The 19,902-nt window shown below is 49.5% G+C and overlaps 1 protein-coding gene across 1 annotated transcript in view; it reads left to right on the plus strand.

The window, feature by feature from the left end:
* SLC39A14 (solute carrier family 39 member 14) overlaps window positions 1-19,902 on the plus strand; it is a 44,278-nt gene that overhangs the window by 17,374 nt on the left and 7,002 nt on the right. Inside the window, exons 2-4 of the mRNA XM_007450577.1 lie at window positions 13,701-13,978; window positions 15,942-16,128; window positions 19,207-19,376. Of these exons, the coding sequence (XP_007450639.1) occupies window positions 13,701-13,978; window positions 15,942-16,128; window positions 19,207-19,376 (635 nt within the window). The remainder of the gene's footprint in view (window positions 1-13,700; window positions 13,979-15,941; window positions 16,129-19,206; window positions 19,377-19,902) is intronic.

Below are 19,902 nucleotides of genomic sequence, written 5' to 3' on the forward strand. Positions count from 1 at the left end.
AAGCCCCTGTCCATTCCTGCCCTTGGCCCTAAATACTGCATCTCCAGTGCAGTGTATCCCAGCCATTCTGCACTCTCTGGAGAAGTGAAGGTATGTCTGTTTACATATGCATTTGTATTTACAAATTCGAGCAGCAAGTATTTATTTAGATCCTACCAACTTCCTAGGATTGTTATGAAACAACAAAGAAAGTTAACTGAAAGTGTTAGGAGTCTCACTGTGAGACAGTATACCATTGAGACAGAGTGGTAGGATTGAGAGGAGGATGGGGTAGGACTTGTGCTGGGGAGGATTTGGGGTGGACCAGATATGGTGCTTTTACCTGCAGTTCATCCTTTTTTAAAAAAAAAAAAACAGCACATCCAGGCCCTTCACACTTGTGGAGAGAGTGCTTGGAACACATTCAGACTACATTCAACTTTCTGACTGATGTCTCTACCATATGTTAGTCAGCCTTTCCAGTCCTGGTCCTGTGGGCCATGTGGAGACAGGAGGGTGCAGGGGTGAAAGGGAGGAGGGGCAGACGTCTCAGGTGGAGCCCAGGGTCCCGGCCAGAGAGTAGTGGCAGCTGAGGGTGAAAGATGATGGGAGCCTAGTTGGAGGGACCCTTGCCTGCCAGACAGAGGGACTAAACTTTTCTGTTGGGTAGGGGAAGTGATGGAAGGTAGGTATTTTAGCATGATCCTCGGAGGGGACAGGGTGGAATGGAGCGGGCGTGAGTGACTAGTGCGGGCGGTGCGCTGCAGTGCTTTCTCCTCCTGAATCCCAAGAAGAGGGTCGCTCCTGTCACGTGGTGAGGCCCATGCTGAGGAAGCAGAGGATGAGGGAAGGGCTTTCACCTCAGTAATCCCATGATGACTGCCAGTGACCTTGGGCCAGGGGATGAACCATGTGGGAGGTTTGGGAAATGGGAGGAAAAATGGAGGAATTATGATTCAGGCATGTAATTACTCAATCTCCCTCTGTTTCTTGCCACCTTCCTGTCTCTGGTTTGGAAATATGGGCCTTTTTCCTCTTTTTCCCAATAACCCTCTTTCTCCTGAGAGTAGGGCTCGTTTATGACTCATGCTGGTAAATATAAGGCCCAAGATGCAGCCTGTGCCTTCCTACCCGGGCCCTGGCCACATGCTCATGAGCGGTAACTCAGGGAAGGGGCCGCCACTGCACAGCAGTGGTCCTTGCCCTCTGTGGTGAAGAAATCTGGTAATCTAACCACCTTCCTCTGAGAATAGTGGTCCTCAGACCTCCATGTGCATCGTGATCACCTGGAGAGCTTCCTAAAACACAGATTGCTGGACCCCATCTGGAGTCTCTGAGTCAGCAGATTCGGGTGGGGCTGAGAATTTGTGTTTCCAGCGGGTTCCCAGGTGATGGTGATGCTGCTGGTGGGGACCACACTCTGAGAACTACTTTCCTGGAGAAATTATCACTCCCAATTCAGCATCTCAGCTGAAGAGATGGCACGGTCAGAATCTTTGAGGAGGAGTGGGGGGCGGGGCTTGCGCTGGCTTAAGGATGGGAGGGTTTAAAGGGGGAGATAGTGGTGCAGCAGGACATGGAGGGAGGGGGATGGGTGGGCTGGCGTCAGGGCAGGGAGAGTCTTTGCTGCAGGCAGAGCAGTGGTGCTGTCCTCCGGCCTGGCTTCTAGTAGAGAGAGGTTCCCTGCACCAGGAAAACCAAGTGTGCCTCTGCCTGCTGTAGCCCAGGGTCTTGTAAGGGGTCACTGTCTGGAAAGAGCCCACCTCCCTTCTCAGAGGATGCTTCTTAGTCATTTGGGGACTTCTTGTGAGAGGCCCTCGGTGGCACAGTCTGCCCACACAGCGTTGCTGCCCAGGAGTTAGAGTTGGCATTTATGAATGACCCTCCTGCTACAGCAAGAAAGTTGAGGTCTCAGCCTGATTGAGGAAATGATGGCGGGGTGGAGGACAGTCTTTTCCAACTCACTCTGATACTTGTGGTTAGCAGGACAGTGATGTGGCTTGTTTCTCTCCTGGTAACCGCTAAAGAAGAGCCTCTGCAGGTCTTTAATGGAAAACTGTGGGGCCAGCAGCCCCAAGGGGCAGGGAAGCACCCCAGGCTGGATCGAACCTGGGAAAAAGAAGCCTTGCTCTTTAGACCAGACTGGGTGCTGTGTTCTTCCACCTGGAACCCAGGGAACCTCCTACCTGGGCTCCTGGCTTCTGTTCTTGCCCACCTCCAGTCTGTTCTCCACACTGCAGCCAGACCAGTATACTAAAAACACAGATCTGGTGGTACCTCTGCTGAAAATGATCCCCACTGCCCTCCAGATGGGGTCTAGCCACCTTCGCGTGGCCTATAGGCCTGTGCCTGCCCTGGCCCCTGCCACATCCTCTTCTGTACACCTGGGCTCTTAAGTTCTTAGATGCGGCATCTTGGCCGAGGCATTCCAAACGAAGCTGCATCTTTCTGGAACATTCTGCCCCATCCCCACCCTGTCACCTTCACCTGGCCCACTTTTACACGCCCTTGAGGTCTCAGCTAAAATAATGTCTCTTTCTGGAGGCCTCCCTTGACTCCTGACACTAGACTTGACCGCCCTGCTGTGTTCTCTAAGCTTCCTGTGCTCCTCGTTGTGACCTATGGTGGATGGTTTGTTTGGCTTGTTCCCCAGGCATCCATGCTGAGGCAACCCTGTGGTTTACTCTTGTTGTCCTGGTGTGTTTACTAATAGTGCCTCCTTTCACTACCAAGTGCGTTACTTTGGATAATAGATTATGGTCCAAGCTACTAAAAGTAGAGAATCAAAAAACGACACTTTCCAGACGTCCTTTCACTGGAATTCCCAATGTGACATGCATTCTGCCAATTAGCTACACTCCATCTAGTCTTAAATATGTGGATATCCTCTTCCTCAGGATGGACCCTGGGACATCCATTTGCTGGTGTGGATCATGGCAGTTGCGGCATAATCCTGAAGCAGGCAGCTTCCTTGTGCCATAGCTTCCTGATGGTGGCGGCGGGCAGCAGCTCCTTGGCCGACTGGCTCTGCACTGTGATTTTGGGAGTAGCTCCTGGACACTCAGTCTAGAGTCTGTTTTTTCAGCTCTTCCCATGATTCTCTGGGCCATTTAATATGTTACACAAAATCTCTTTCTGCTTAAATTGCCTAACTGAACCCGGATCAATACACAACCCTTGTCATCATTGTTCTTGTAAGTTGCTTGTTGAATTGTTTGCTTTCCTGCTCTGTGAGGGCAGGTCCTAGGCATTCCCTAGCATTATTCCCGGTATGAAACCGGTAGGCAATGAATATGTATTGAACGAATGAACTCTTGGACTGAGTTTTTTAAAGTCCGGCAGGTGTAGCTAGCCTTTTGTTCAATGAATATAAACAAAATTGAAGGAATGGGGATTGTTTAGTCTAGGGTAATAAGTGGTCTGGACACCTGACTTTGGGGAATGTCTGAAGGCCCCAGGGGCGGGGTGGGGAGTTGTGGTAGTGGGTGGGTTAGAATTTCTGTGGAAGGAGGCACTGAGCTACCTGTTCCTCATCAAGCTGTAGGGGCGATGCCAGTAGACATCAGTTAGATGGGAGGTTGGATTTGGCATCTTCCAGCAGAAATTCTCTGTGTCTCCCCACTCGTGTGCCCAGCACTGGTCCAGACACTATGCTATGGGGAAGCATAAGGGGAGGACCCCCTTGCCTTCAAGGAACAAAAATCTGTCTGAAAGGCTCCCTGGGAGACCAGGTCATTAGGAGTCCAAAGTAGCTGGAGATGAGTGCTCAAAGGGTGGTCCCAGAAGGCTTCCTGGAAGAGGAGGTAATCCGAGAATAGGCAGGTTCAGGTCTAGGTGAGGGGATTGGCCTGAGAGCTTGGAGAACAAGGAACAGAAGGAACAGACCTAAGTACATGCTGTGCTATGACCTTTAAGCTCTCTCTCTTGTTTATCAGAATGCCCCTGAGAGCCTGGACATTTCATAGCCTAATTGTGCTGGGGGCACATGGTAGGTTAGTGGCAGGCCCCAAGTTTGAATCCAAGCCTGCCCAACTCATCATGCTGTCTGATTTAGCCACTAGATCATACATTTTACTTATTTATTTGACCCTGAATAACAAGTTGGGAAGTTTTGCTTCAAATGGGTGACGTAAGTGGTGAATGTGAGTACCTTGTTTCCTAAGCCACATGCCGGGCCCCGTGGTCTGACAAACAGGAGTGGACTTAGAGGGACAATAGGTCAGAATTTTGCAATGGAGTGTCTGGGAAATGTTGATGGATGAATGAGAATAGAGGTGACTCTTGCCCTGGCCTCTGGTAGGGGGAGTCCTGCAGGCTCCTGCTTACCGAGCTTCCTGACTCAAGTTAGTTGGTTTTGGAAGGTTTCCTTGCTCTGGCAAGCCCAGGCTCCGCTGGGACGGTAGAGCCTGGCAGATGCACAACTCTCCCCTGCTGGTCCAGCCCTCAAGGCTCAGCATGTGGCTAAATCAGCCGTCCCAGCCGCCTGTGCTGGCTGCCCAGGGCCCTGACGCCGCTGGCCTCTGCCCTTCCCAACCTCCCTCCCATGAGCAGTGACTTGCACAATGGGGGCTCAGTAAATATTGGTCCATGAACGGCAGGCTAGTGGTTCTAATTTTGTTCTCTGCTTCTGGGTCACCACTCTTTTTTTTTTTTTTTTAAGTTTTCTTATCCTGCCTCTCCCAGCGATGTGAGGTTTCATGGGGACAGTATAGTAAGTGGGTCACCAGTTCCAAGTACCCCCACTGCCCTCCTCCCTGCCAGCTGTCCTATGCTGTCAGTGGAAATCTCCCACCCTGGGTGGCCTTTGGCTGAGCCAAAGCCTGAGGTTAAGGTTCTGGGAGTGCGAGCTGGAAGAGGAGAGAGCACATCCTTTTAGGGTATGTGGGAGAGCAGTTAGGAGGGAGGGCCTAGCGAAGCAGAAGAATGGGCCCGTTGAGCCCTGGGCCTGTTGGGCAAGGCCGAGGACTTGCTTTCAGGCCGTGATATTTGCACTATACTTGGGAGAGAGTTTCATCTTGTCCGAGATGAGAGTGGCCTCTTGGACAGTGTTCATTTGGTGGGCAGGGAGGATCACAGGCTCTGTAGTTTTTCTCAAAGATTTTTGAACTCCAGAGAGCCTGTAGGGAGGGTGTGTACTTGAGTACATGCCGCGAGACTATTGGTTTTCTCACCGTGTCTATGGGGACTTACACAGAGAACTGTATCTTTGTTAGTTTGACCATGAGTGCTGGGAGTACACTAATTCTTTATAGAACACTTGGCAGTTTGTGTAGTCACATTATTAATCTTACAGCTTCTAGGTTTTGTCCCATACTTAGAAAGTTCTCCCTAACTCCCTGATTATAAAAAAAATCACCCATGTTTTCTTATATTGTTGTACCTACACAACCCACTGGGACACATCAATGATGCATTTAAAAAGGTTAAAAACAAAACAAAACAAAACACTCCAAATCCCACCACTCAGAAATAGTCATCACTAATATTAGGTGAACATTATTCCAGACAACCTTCCAGACATGCTCACAGATAAAATGCATATAGAGAAATAGATATAAATACTCCAAAACGTGGGAGCACGTGACAAATTAGGAGATTGGGATAAACATATACATACTACTATATATAAAATAGATAACTAATAAAGACCTACTGTATAGCACAGGGATCTCTACTCAATATTCTGTAATAATGTATATGGGAAAAGAATCTGAAAAAGAATATATATACATATATATATATATATATATATATATATATATATATACACACACATATATAAAACTGATTCACTTTGCTGTACACCTGAAACACAACATTGTAAATCAACTATACTTCAATAAAAATTAAAGAAAATACTCCTATAAAAATGTATTAAAACTTCCCTGAATATAACCAAAGAAAAACTATAGTAAAATTAAAGGAATTATTAAACTATGAAGAAATGTCTTTCACAAGAGAGATGATTTCCTAAAAGACCCCAAAAGGCTAAAAAAAAAAGCTTGTGAGTCATATCTATAATTACTTGTTTCCATTTTAGATGGTATCTATTGACTCTGCTATGAAAAATGAGGACATTAGCTTTTTTCTTCTTTTTTTGGCTGCGTTGGGTCTTCGTTGTGGCGTGCGGGCTTCTCATTGCGGTTGCTCCTCTTGCTGCGGAGCATGGGTTCTAGGTGCGCAGGCTTCAGTAGTTGCAGCACGCGGGCTCAATAGTTGTGGCATGCGGGCTTAGTTGCTCCGCGGCATGTGGGATCTTCCCGGACCAGGACTCGAACCTGTGTCTCCTGCATTAGCAGACGGATTCTTAACCACTGCACCACCAGGGAAGTCCCAGGACATTAACATTTTCACATTTTTTTCTCATCTCCTTTCTTTCCATCTCTTGATTGTATTAATTATATTATTAAATTGTCCATGATTATAACATTTAGATTCTGTCCTATAACTGTAATCCCCATAGTTTTTAATTATTTCTTATTTGAAGGGTGTTAATGCTTACCCATGGTTTTTGCATTCCTGAGCCTTCATTTTATTTTTCTACTAATTAACTGCATTTCATTATCATGTCATTTTCTTCCCCCCTAGAAAGGGGACTGAAGTCTCTGACTTATTTCATACTTGAGAATTTCTGCCTGTTGTCTTTACCAATTTGTATGACATCACAGCTGGGAATAATATTCATTGGCTCATATTTTCTTTCTCTCAGAATTATGTAAACACTGTTGCATTTCTTCTGATGCTAAACGTTGCTATGGAGAAGATGAGGGCAGTCTGAATTTTCTGCCGCTTAAAAGAAGTTTTAGTACATTTCACAGTTTTGGGAAGAAAATATTATGGGACGGGGGAGTTACTTCTGGATTCCTGGAAAAGTCTTCTTTTTAAGTTTGGTAACTTCACTAGGCAGCGTCCCAGTGTTGAGCCTTCTACATGAAATTTTTGTGGAGTACAGTGTATTATTGCACTCATCAAATTCTGTTTTTCCTTTCATTTCAGGGAAATCGTGTGTTTTTCATCTTTGAACATATTTTTTATTCCGGTCTCAGGTTCTCTACAGGAACACCAGTTATCCTGGCGTTGGTGTCATGTCGTCACTATGTGCTTTAATTTGTCTTTTCTGTCCGCATTCACTGTGCTTATCTCAAACCTTCTTTTGTCAGTATCTCTATTTGAAATTTCTGGCAGAAGTCTGTTCTCCGTTCATTATAATCTGTGTATTAGTTCTTCAGTGATGTTTTGTTGGTCTTTTTTTGGTAAGCCTGCATCTCCTTTTGTCTTACAGCCCCAGCTCTGACCCCTGGTTTTATTGTGTGCATGTTCTAATTGAGTTATTCCAAGAGTGGGCAGTTTTGAGGGATTGCTGTCTCTGGAGTGATGTTTTCCTTTCCGTTGACATCTTTGTCTCTGCGTGGTTGGCCTGCTGTTTCTCCTCGTCATATTCATGCTAGTGCTTTTTGGCTCTTTTGGCTCTAAAATAAGGCAGTGACTTTCTTCCCACCACTTTGAGGCTGGTTTGTCCCCAACCGCAGTGACAGCAGTGCCGAGTGCTGGGTATTTATGGCGTGTTCTCTGTAGCCTGAGTTGAGGGTGGAGGGCATGGATTGGGCCTGTGTTCTGGGACTTTGGTGGTGGCCCCGGTGGCAGCCCTGGACTGGGGAGGTGCTGTTGGAGGGGGAGGAGGACCCACTGGAATTGGACAGCTTCCCCAGTTCAGCCTGCAGCCTTGCAGCCCTTATTTCCCTCAGAGAGAGTCAGCCCATAGTTCTTATTCCCCTGCCACCTGTTTCTTTGTTTCCCAGCACCTTTTCCCACTACCCCCCAGTGGAAGGGGAGGAAGACTTGGCGGCAGTCTGCCTCTCTTCAGATCTGAGGCGGTTTAGTGAGAATCCTTCTGGGGCCGGGCCAGGGCTAGGAGACCAGCCACGTGTGGTGCCTCCTGCATTCCTTTCCTTGCCTCTGGTTTGGAAGTTATTATATCAGATTATGTCTCTTTCCTTGTTTGCTTGCTGTGGGTGACTTTTTTTTTTTTTTTGGCTTGCTTTTTACTATTTTTGATTTTAACTCAAAAGTTAGTTATCAGTTGAAGGAAAAATGCTGCCATTTCAGTTCTCCATCTTAATTCAGAAATCTTTATTTTTATATAGTTTCAACATACCTTATCTCTCTTAGTACTCAAAGAAAGCTCTGTGGATTTGTTTTCCTCTTTCCAATATAAGGAAGGCGACCTAGTGAGATCAGTGAGGTACAGATTGGACTTCTCCCACCAAACCCAGTGGTCCTTCTGTTGCCAGAGCTGCAGTTTTCCTAGTTACCAGCACCCACAGCAGGGAAGACAAAGGCCAGAGTTTTTGAGTCCTCAGGGCCTCCACCTCCACCCTGAGGCCTGGCTTTGTCTTTGGTCTGCAAGTTTCGGGGATTTTTATACACCTCTCCTGAGGTAGGCTCTGGAAGTTGCCCCCTTGGCTCACCCAGACCATGTGTGTCTGTTTTACCCCTCACTGGTTAACCTTTCGTGGGGAGTGTCCACTGGGGAGACATTCCTATTAGGCTGACTGGTCACAGCCTTAGAATGGGGAGGGGATGGGGACTGGAGGAAGACCAGTCTATTTGACAGTCTTGTTCAGCAATGAGCTGTGGGGAGAGAGCCCCCAGGGGGATGGCAGCCGCCTTATGGTTGTTAGTTGGGTATGAGAGCACAGGCACCTCAGAGACCCCCTGCTGTCTGTCCCCAAGAGGAATATAAGAGAACTTGATGCCTCTTTTTACATCCTTTGAATTTCAAGTAGGGAGGAGACAGTTGAGGAGAAGGCTTAAGATGATTCACTAAGGCCAGTCAGTAGTGCAGCCAAGGACCTCGGGAGCCATCACTCATGTCACTGTAGCCTCTCCTTTTCCCCTGCCCCCTCACCTGCACCTCCTTATCCACCCCTCTGACCCCCGTGGTCATTCTTCAGTGTGGGCCATCAGTCTTCTTTTTTTTTTTTTGGCTGCGTTGGGTCTTTGTTGCTGCACGCAGGCTTTCTGTAGTTGCAGCGAGCGGGGGCTACTCTTCCTTGCGGTGCGCAGGCTTCTCATTGCAGTGGCTTCTCTTGTTGTGGAGCACGGGCTCTAGGCACGCGGGCTTCAAGAGGTGTGGCACGTGGGCTCAGTAGTTGTGGCTCGTGCGCTCTAGAGCACAGGCTCAGTAGTTGTAGCGCACGGGCTTAGTTGCTCCCCGGCATGTGGGATCTTCCTGGACCAGGGCTCGAACCCATGTCCCCTGCATTGGCAGGCGGATTCTTAACCACTGTGCCACCAGGGAAGTCCTGGACCATCAGTCTTTTCTCAGTTTTAACTCAAGTGCTTTGCAAAAGCCCAATTCAGACTGCCCTTGCGCACACGCCACGGCTTGGCCTGCCACTGACTAGCATCGCAGCTGAAGAGTTCGAGTCTTCCAATTCACTGTGCTCCCACCTAGCCCGTGCTTTGAGGGGGCGCAGAGTAGGCATAGGGTGCTGCACAGAGAAGGTAGGGTCCCAAACACATCCTTTGCCCATTTCCTGTGACTTACCAGTTGGCCTTGGAAACCGCCGTGCCTTAGCCATGTTTGTCTCTGGAGCATTAGATCTTACCTTCTGCGTTCCATTCCTGAGCCCAGAGGAATCTGAGGGAGAACGGTGGGCTGTCTGGCCAGCTCGTGGTCAGGGAAGGGAGTGGGTGTTGGGAGGCCCAGCGGCTCCCAGGCCCCCCGGGTCTCCGTTGCCTGTTCTGCTCACATCAACATCCAGTCCCTGGACCAAGCATCACGGAAAGTCACTACTCTGTCCCCACGAAGAGAAGTAAATGTTTGCTCATCTCTGAGACAGCGGGTGGGCATGGAAAAAATGCAGCACGGTAAATATAAGAGTAAAGTTATGTCCACATGACAGAAGTGCCACTCCCAGGATGAGATATTTCTGAGCCAGGTGAAGGGACCACAGGCAGGTGGAATCTGATTTAGGAGCCTCCAAGGTAGGAAGGCACTTCTGAAGCTCCACAGAGGGTCCAGAGCCAAAGCATCTCCTGTCGACTCTCACCTCACCCTGCACCCGACCCCGCCCCGAGGAGGTTGGGTCTGGTGCCTTGAAGACAGACCTAAGGCACTAAAATAATTTACTTCTTGGAACCTGAGCCAGGTGAACAAAGGGGTGGAGAAGACTCCAGCTTCTCTTTAGTCGGGGAGCCTGGTCCTCTGAGCCAACAGCATACTCGAGCCTTTGTCTGTCTGCAGCTTGTTTTTTTTTAATTTTTATTATTATTATTATTATTTTGCTGTATGCGGGCCTCTCACTGTTGTGGCCTCTCCCGTTGCGGAGCACAGGCTCCGGGCGCGCAGGCTCAGCGGCCGTGGCTCACGGGCCCAGCCGCTCCGCGGCATGTGGGATCCTCCCGGACCGGGGCACGAACCCGCGTCCCCTGCATCGGCAGGCGGACTCTCAACCACTGCGCCACCAGGGAAGCCCTGCAGCTTGTTTTTAATGCCTGGCCCCACGGGCTCTTCTTACTCCTCCTGGAAGGAAGGTGGTCTTGAGTGCGGCTGGCTCAGCTCCCCGGCGGGAACGGCCCACCCAGGGCCGCCCATTTCCATGGACTTAGTAGAACGGGCTTGGGCTTCCTCCTGCAGCTGGAGCTGGAGGCTAGGACCCCTGCCCAGCCTCACCATCCCGCTGCTCTGGAGCTGTATGTGTCCTCATCCTCTCTTCTTTCTTTCCTCCAAAGAATCTCTTATAAACTTTCTTTTTTTCCCTAAGAATAACTTACATGTCCTTTGGAGCAGAAAGCTTCCCTTTCATGTCTGCCAAAAAGCCAGGGTCACTTGGATTTGAAGTGTCTTTAACGAGTCCAGGATCCCAGGACCAGGACTCCTTACTGCCCTCCAGCTGTTTCTAACATTCTCCTCTGACTCTCCAGGGTAAGCGTCCTGTCTGGAGTGCAGGCCAGGTGGGAGGGCTCCACCCCCCCCCCACTCCCAGGGGCCCCTGGGTCACTGAACAGCAAACGCTGAGTCGATGCTTACCTTGACATGAATGCCTGTCCAGGATGCCTACAAGTACCCCAGGTGTCTCAGCCTTGAAGTGTTTTTGCGTGTCTCTTGTTTGTGAGTGTTCTGAAGTTGCTGCAGATGGATTTGATTGCTTGTTTTGTTGAAGTGATTCTGCAGAGGGAACCCTGTAACACAGCCTGTCTGTGTTACACACTTGGGGGGTTTCCTCCACAGGTCTTCAGGGCATCTTATGCCTGGATTTGGGGTGCTTGCTGGGACTGGTAGAAACTGGGGTAGATCTGCCCAGAGACATGCGGGCTTTGGTGGCTTCTGCATGGGACCTGGGGCATGTATGTGTGTGTCTCCACACAGAGGGGACAGTGGCTAAGAGTGCCCTGACTTTAGTGTCGTTCAGCCCTGGCTTCAGTTCATGAAGAATTCGATTTCTGGTCTACTTGCTGGTCATGGACCACGTTCCCTGATCCCCCAAACCCCAGTTTCCTCATCTGTTATGTGGGGATAAATGTCCTACCTTCTCTTAAAGGAATCAGTGAGTGTCAGGTGCTTCAAGTAAGGTCACACTGGGACTGCTAGCTGCTGTCCTCATCTCTTTGCCCCGCCTTGCCTAAACCCATGCAGCCCTCCTCCCCTTTGTTTTAACAGTACAGCACATGCCTTAGACAAATCACAGTGTGGTTGGGTGGAGAACAGCTTTCTTTGTACAGTGGGGTTTAGCTGTCTTGGATAAGATCCACCCTACTCACTGTAAGTTAACTTTTGGGTCTTGGTGGAGATTTGAGAGTTTTTAGTTTCAAAGTAGCACTTGTACAGACTATCGTTTTTGCTGATCCCTAATCCATTCATTTGTATGACTCAAAGTATATTCACTGAAGAGTGATGGTTTATGTCTCCAGATTCTGTGTGTGCCCCATGTGTGGAACCTAAAGCCTGGAATGTCCTGGGTATGCTTGTGGTCGGGGACTTGTGCGATGTAGGCATGGAGTAAAGTCGGCCACTGTGCTTCCATTGGCAGCTTAATATCTGAGAGGGAGTCACAGTGGAGGAACCCTGCCAATTATAAGTCTTATGATAATCATAGCCATGTTGTATCGAGCGCTTTCTTGAGTCTAGTCCCTTGCCAAAGCTCATGTCATTAAATCTTCACAATAGTCCAATGAGGCGGGTACAAATTTTATAGATGAGAAAACTGAGGTACGGAGAGCGAGGCTACGTAACTTGGCCAAGGTCACTGCTGGGAAGCAGCAGTGTGGAAATTCAGGCCAGGTCTTCCTGACCCTAAAGGCCATGGTACGCTCTATCACCACTCTGGGTGATTGTAGAATGTTGGCTCTGGTTACATAACTTGCCCAAGACCACACAGCTGGTAAACGGCAGAGTCAGGATGCAGAGAAGCCTGCTCTTAACCACTTTGCTCTGGTTCCTCTGTCCCAAGCAAGGTGAGGGAGATGGAGTGATACACGTGAGGCATCATGCCAGAGCCCCGGGTGCCCCGGGGAGGCATGGGAATAACTGCAGTGCCTGGGCTCCTAGGCCTGGATTAAATAGGAGGCTCATTTTCCCCTCCTGGTGTTTGTTTATTTCACAAGTTAAATTATAACTATACTAAGGGAAATGATTAACAAAAGAAAAATCATCCATCGTGCTACTGGAAGCTTTCATTTTTTCTCTGTTCCTTCTCATTTCTTAACTCTGATTACATAATTGTTCTGCTTCTTTATTTAACATTAAACTCACGATTCTCCTTTTTATAGCTGCATACTATTGCATGAAATTGATATAATCCACTTGACCACAACATATCTTTCTGCCAATAGCCTTTTTATTTTTGGATTGCTTCTCTTAGTGTAAATTCTAGAAGTAGAGTTATTAAAGGATTTAAATACATTTGTTATCATATAACTTTTCCAGAGTCATATTATGTATACAGCCCCCAGAAGTATGTTATTCTGTTGTTTAACCTCACTAACATTTGGTTTTATATCTTTTTTAAAAAATGTGTTTTGCTATTTTAATAAGTAGCAAAGTAGCACCCTCCATCTTTTGAATTTGTATTCTTAACAAGCCAGGGAGACTGAATATTTTTCATGTTGGTTCCCTAATTTAGGTAGTATAGAAATAATCCTTTGGCATGTTTGATGGTGTATATTTTTCTCAGTCTGTTTTTTATCCCCCCTCTTTAAGTGGTAGTGTTCTTTTTTTTTTTTTTTTTTAGATTTTCCTTTGGAGAATTTCAAACATATACAAAAGTAGAGAGAACAGTATCATGGATTCCCACCTACCCATCACTCAGTTCCAACAATTATCAACTCATGCTCAGTCTTGTCTCATCTATACTCTAATGCAAATATCCACTCCTTGGTTATTTTGAAGCAAATCCCAAGTAAGATATTTAATCCATGATGATTTCAGTATCTCTAAAAAGATAAGGACTTTAAACACCCATAGTTTGTCTATACTTTTTTCTTTTCAAATTTGGTCAAACCTATTGAATTTGTTTTTTTATCTTCTGTTTCAAAAGAAGGATTTTTCTCAAAAGCTAGGCAGAGGCCTTATAGAAGGGGTGAAGAGTCAGTTTTGATACCAACTGGATTCAGAGTCTGAAGAGAGACCCTCCTGTTTGGAGCGCAGCTGACGGGTCTGGTGTGGAAGGAGAGGGTGGGTGTCCTAAGCCTTGCCCTCACCTGGCCTTCTCTTGCAGCCTCACCTGTCACCATGAAGCTGCTGCACCCAGCCCTCCCCAGCTGCCTCCTGCTGGCTCTGCTCGCCGTGTGGACAGCTGCTCCTGAGGCTCATGCTGTGTCCGTGGGGACACCCGCCATCAGCGCAGCCTCTTTCTTGCAGAACCTCATGCATCGCTACGGGGAGGGCAACAGCCTCACCCTGCAGCAGCTGAAGGCCCTGCTCAACCACCTGGACGTGGGAGTGGGCCGGGACAACGTCTCCCAGTCCGTGCAGGGACCGAGGAACCTCTCGACGGTAAGGCTCCCGGCTCTGCCCAGCACCGTCTCTGTCCTTTCAAGGTTCCCAATCTAGTTGGGGGCAGGCGAGCCTTGATGACAGAGCAGAGGGGCCATTTCTTCCCCCGCGGTCGGGATCAGCTAGTCTGAGTCTCCAGCAGTGCCTCCCAACCTCCTACATGGGTGTTTTGAAGCCCTTAGCAAAGGGCAGCCATGAAGTAGGGGCTCTCAGCCCTCCAGACCCTTCCTCAGAGCCGCACTGGGATCTCCTGGAACTGGTGGTAAGCTGGAGCTCCCGGGTCAGCTAATATTTCTAATAGGGTTTCTGCAAAGCCCTTTGCCCAATATCCTAGGTGAGCCTCAAAGTACCTCTATGTGCAGGTGGCAGATCTTCATTATATCCTGTATATACTGAGATACTAAGGGACCCACAGTGAGTTCTGGAGGGACCAGGATTAAGACTCAGGTCTTTTGGCTCCTGGTTCTCTGTTCTGTCTTCCATATCATCTTGGCTAATCAAGAGTCTGAGGCTGTGTGTGGCAGCCAAATATAAGTCATCCAGCAACGTCTTTGCATATCTGCTTTGTTCCCTGTGCTGAGTGTTGTGAGAAATAGAGAAAAATGAGTCATGTTTAGGGAGTTTACTGTTAAGATGGGGAGCTCAGCCAACCAAGAACAGAGTTAACTGATATTCAAATGAAGTGCTAGATGCTGTGGCTTGGATAGTCATTATAGGATTCAGAAATCAGAGAAGCGGGTGAGTGTGCACTAGATGGTCAAGGAAGCTTCTGTGTGGGGTGTCCTGGAGCTTCGCCATGAAGGAGAGCGGAGTTTGGAGAGACCGAGTCACCAGGCTGGGGGAGCCATGTGGCGTGTATGCAGAACCACAGGGGCGTGGTGCACGTCTGAGTCGGAGGGGCGGCTGCCTTGGGGGGCTCATGCAGCCTGACCCCAGAGGCCTCCTGGCTCAGCAGCAGGATCTTGGGGTCACCTAGTCCAGCCCCCAGCATTTTTTTTTTTTTTAAGATTTTTTTGATGTGGGCCATTTTTAAAGTCTTTATTGAATTTGTTACAGTATTGCTTCAGTTTTGCTTTTTGGTTTTCTGGCCGCGAGGCATGTGGGATCCCAGCCTCCCTGACCAGGGATTGAACCCGCACCCCCCGCATTGGAAGGCAAAGTCTTAACCACTGGACCCCATGGAAGTAGCAGCCCCCAGCTTTGTAGGCCCAGAAACCCTCACTCGTCGGCACTCCCAGAGGGCTGGCTCCCTCAGAAACAGAACCACGTAAAACCAAACTCAGCGAAAGACTGACGTGTAACTGTTTAATTAGAAGTAAAATGGCAGTGTTTCATCGTAACGGTGTGTGAGAACCACTTAACCTGACGCTTCCCAAGGGAACTGAGAGCTCATGCCCACTGGGCAGCCCACACTTGCTCCATGGCAGACCCTGAGTCTTCAGATTCCCCCCGCTTCCTCTCCCAATCTCTGCCAACACATCCTGCAGGCTGGGGACATTACTGTATACGGTCCAGGAGACTGCTGTTCCTCTTAGATACCTGTGCTCAGTAGCTCTGGAGAAGTATGTGAAATCTGCATTTTACTGTAATAGCTCCCTGGGCTGTTGTAATGTGGCCAGATTTGGTATCTGGGAGAAGCTGTATCTTCAGGTATGCACATAGAGGCGTGTTTCCCAGAAGCCACACCCTGGTCAAAATGATTGGAATTTGCTTGTTCCCAGAACTTCTGGGTAGCCATTTACAGATGGGTGAGTGGAACGTATGTATGGGTGGCTGATCTCTAAGATTACTTATCAGTCTTTCAAGTTTAGGGACCACTTTGCTCTCATCCTTGGAAATTAGTCTGCAGGTTCCGTGAAATTTGGACAGTTGCATCTTCTGTTTTCCGTCTTGGAAGGCTCATCAGGGGCAAGGTGTGACTTTGGGTCCTAAGAGGCTTTCTGCCCCTCCCACTTGGTTTCAGTGCTTCAGTTCTGGAGACCTCTTTGCTGCCCACAACCTCAGCGACCAGTTGCGGATTGGGGGGCGTGAGTTCCAGGAGTTCTGCCCCACCATCCTCCAGCAGCTGGATTCCCGGGCCTGCTCCTCCGAGAACCAGGAGAATGAGGAGAACGAGCAGACAGAAGAGGGGAGGCCCAGCTCAGTTGAAGGTGAGCCAACACAGGAAGGCAGGGCCTGGTGTCTGTGCTTGTCTGCATGAGGACCGCTGGGCTGATCAGATAGAGCTGCCTGCTGAATGTTTGACCGGTTATCATCCTCTTATCGTCGGGAGGGGCGAGCTGGAGTAATGACTATACCGGTATCTCGTGTGCTCCCAGGACCAGTCCAGCCCATTGCCAGGCCGGGCAGCGTGGCTGGTGAGCGTTCCGTCATGGGGCTTTTGGACCAGCCTCAAGGTGCTCTTTTTGGTCACTTTTCTGTTTTGGTTTTCATTAAACTACCAGGGGGCCAACACCTTGATTTTTGAGTTTAGCATTTAAGGGCTTTCACAGTCTGCCCTCAGCCCACTTCATCCTCCTCCCCCTCCCCGTCCCCTGCCCGGTACCCCTGCTCCAGCCGCAGTGGTTCACCGTGGCCTGTGTGTGCACACGGCTCCCTTGGGCCTGGATCGACCTTCTGCAATCCTGTCGTGCTGGTGTGAGCGGCCTGGCACTTGGTCCCTAGCATGTGCCACCTGTGTCACACCCCACGTCGTTTCCTGCTGTCGTTATTTAACTCCTGTGGTCTGTGGCCTTTCATGTTTTCATCTGCCCCTCCATCTGAAAGGTAAGCTGCTTTTGGATAGCAGCTTTGGTGTATATTTTTAGGCTTCTCCACAGCACCCAGCAAGAAGTGGACTCAACAAGCGTTTACTGATGGGTTGGCAGATCTCTGTCTGCCCCGATTGCCGCTGAGTTCAGAACGGGCTGCCCGCCAGCAGCAAGAGTACCTCCACCCTCAGTAATGGAGGCCCTCGTCTGTTCTTGTTCCTCCACAGTGTGGGGCTTTGGTTTCCTCAGTGTCTCACTGATTAACCTGGCCTCTCTCCTGGGAGTCCTCGTCCTGCCGTGCACGGAGAAAGCGTTTTTCAGCCGTGTGCTCACTTACTTCATCGCCCTGTCCATTGGAACGCTGCTCTCTAACGCGCTCTTCCAGCTCATCCCAGAGGTGCAGTAGCAAAGAAACGTGCGCGCCCTGTCCCCCTGGGGTGTCCCCGCCCCGCCCCTGTGCTCCAAGGCGCCTGACAGCCGCCGCCTGAAACATTAACTTCTTCCTCACGGCAAGGGATGCCAATGACTTCTGCCTCTGGACCTCAAGGGCCTCCTCTCACTCCTGGGGTACCCAGGCCTGCCTGTGGCCTCTTCAGGGGATGTCAGATGCAAGGCTCTCAGCACTTGTCCCCCATGCTGGGGACCTGTCAGCCTCCTTCCCCAGTCAGTGCCTTTCCTAAGCCCTGTCGGCAGGGCTGGAAAGGAAAGCAGCCGGTGGTGGCTGTCCCTGCCCTTGGTCCTCCGGACCCCCCTCTGTTCTAAGTAGAGGACCTGGCCGTACTCAGGTGTGGCCACCAAGAGATGATCCACCTGGGATGAGGTGGAAGGAAAGAGGTTACCGACCGAAAAGTTGTATTGACCTAAAAAGTACGTGATCCTTTTTTTTTTTAAGCAGGCCCTAATCCACAGTAGAGAGGGCCAAACATAGACTCAAGACTATTTAATGAAAAAAGCGCAATCAAAATGACCAAATAAAGGAAAGGGACCCGCCGTCCTTCACACCTTGCATCTTGACTTTTTCCTGATAGGACTGACTTCTTGGCACCCTTACTTGACTGTTCTGAAATGTTTGTTGATTTTGTTCTTTAATTGTAACCACTGAGGAGCTAAAAAAAATAAGACCCAAGGTGACAGTCTGCCCACCTGTCAGCTCAGGCAAGGACGTGCAGTGGGGCAATGGGTGATGTGTGGACCTTCTTTGGGAATGTTGATGGCCGCCTTCCATAGGGAGCTGCCTGGCCTTTCCAATCAAAAGACTCGATGGGATGCCCAACCTTGCCTTGCCTGTTCCCTCTTCATGATGAGGAGAGAAATGTGGTTTAAGGTGAACCATCTTGATGCTATGTCAGAATTCCACATGAATCTAGCAACACTTCTCAGGGCAGGCCTCATCTTGGGCTACTTTCTTTTCAGCTCCAGAAATTAAATTTATTAATTTTTTTTCAAGATTGGAAATGAAATGCTGTGTGGCCTGTTGAATGGGAATACAATAATGGTACATACTCCGCCCCTGGGCTCACAGGGGAGGCCTCATCCTGGCTCACTTTTGTCCTGCCCGGAGTGTGTGACACTGGGGAATGGTAGAGGAAATATTTTTTGACGGGGTGATCTTGGAACTCTGTTCTCTACACTGCAGCCCTCTCAAAGCAAATGGAAACAAACAAATAAAGCAAAACCTGAGGGAGTTCCCTGGTGACCTAGTGGTTAGGATTCTGGGTTTCCTGTGCCATGGCCCAGGTTCAGTCCCTGGTCGGGGAACTGAGATCCTGCAAGTTTCGGGGCATAGCCGAAAACAAAAACAAAAAACAAAACAAGGTCATAGGAAAAAAAAAAGGCAACAAAACCTGAGATGTTAAGAGAATGGATTTTGTGGCCATCGGGCCTTACTTGTCTGTCCCTTCTGCCCTGCACATCCGACTTCGTTGCGTCCTGCACAGAGCGGACCAGGTGTGGGGAGTGTCCCATGTGCCTGCATAGTGAGGGTCAGACGTGCCAACACGGCAGCCCAACGATCTGTCGGTCTCTTCTCCTTGCTCTGGTTTCCTGTTCCCTAGAGCTCTAGAGTCCAAAGTCTGCTGGGCAGCCCCTGGCTAGGCCTGAGCACACCTCGGCTACAGGCCAAGGCAGGACCTGCCCTGCCAGGCACAGCAGCTAGCAGGTGGGACTCGGCAGCCACCAGGCAGCAGGGGTGAGAGACGCGGGGTTCCAAGGCCACCGCGAGTTCCTCCCCGTTTCTCCTGAGCCGATTGAAGGGAATTTCATTGGACTTGAATCACTAACAAATGTTGTGTTTCTCTCTCCCTCCCTGCTTGTCTCTCTGATTTTTCTTGTTTTGCCTCCTTTGTTAATATCCACCCAAACCCCCTCCTACTCCACCTCCCGCCCTCTCCACCTCTCTCCCTGAATGGTGGCTGCCGTGCCGTGGGGCGTTCGCCCTTGTCCCTGTCCTGGGTGGGGCTGGCTCCCGCTCCCCGGCAGTCTGGGGGTACGGTCTCCTCTGTGTGACCGTCATCTCCCTCTGCTCCCTGATGGGGGCCAGCGTGGTGCCCTTCATGAAGAAGACTTTTTACAAGAGGCTGCTGCTCTACTTCATAGCTCTGGCGATTGGAACCCTCTACTCCAACGCCCTCTTCCAGCTCATCCCCGAGGTATGGCCAGCCAGGGCCCTCGCACAGGAGCACGCCGCCTCCTGGGGGATGGCGGGACACAGTGGGCGGGCCCTCCGTCTCCACAGAAGGCCTAGAGAGGAGGTCCTCTCCTTTTGGAAAGTGAAGCTAGGATGTAGGCACGAGCCAGGAGAGGCAGCTTAGAGAAGGTTTTGAGAGCTGGTTCAAATCCCAGCTTCACCGGCCCCAAGTTCTGTGCCCTTGGGCAAGTCACCTGACCTCTCTGTCCTTTCCTCATACGTAAAACGGAAGAATAATAAGGGCGGACCTCAGGGTGATGCTGTGAGGGTTACGTGAGTTAATGTTTCTTAAACACGTGGTGCTCGCTGTCTGTTGGGTGAACAGAGGTAGTGTAGTTAGGTCACGTTATGGCTCCCAATTTGGAGCTTTTGGCACCAAAAACAAAATCCGTAGGTCTCAATGAAAAGCTCACTTCTCCTCAGTAGGACATTAAATTCTAAAGACAACCTGTCTTTTTTTTTTTTTTTTTTTTTTTTTTTTTTTTTTT

The sequence above is a fragment of the Lipotes vexillifer genome, unplaced genomic scaffold, assembly GCF_000442215.2.
Source record: "Lipotes vexillifer unplaced genomic scaffold, Lipotes_vexillifer_v1.1 scaffold567, whole genome shotgun sequence".
NCBI classification, from domain to species: Eukaryota; Metazoa; Chordata; class Mammalia; order Artiodactyla; family Lipotidae; genus Lipotes; species Lipotes vexillifer.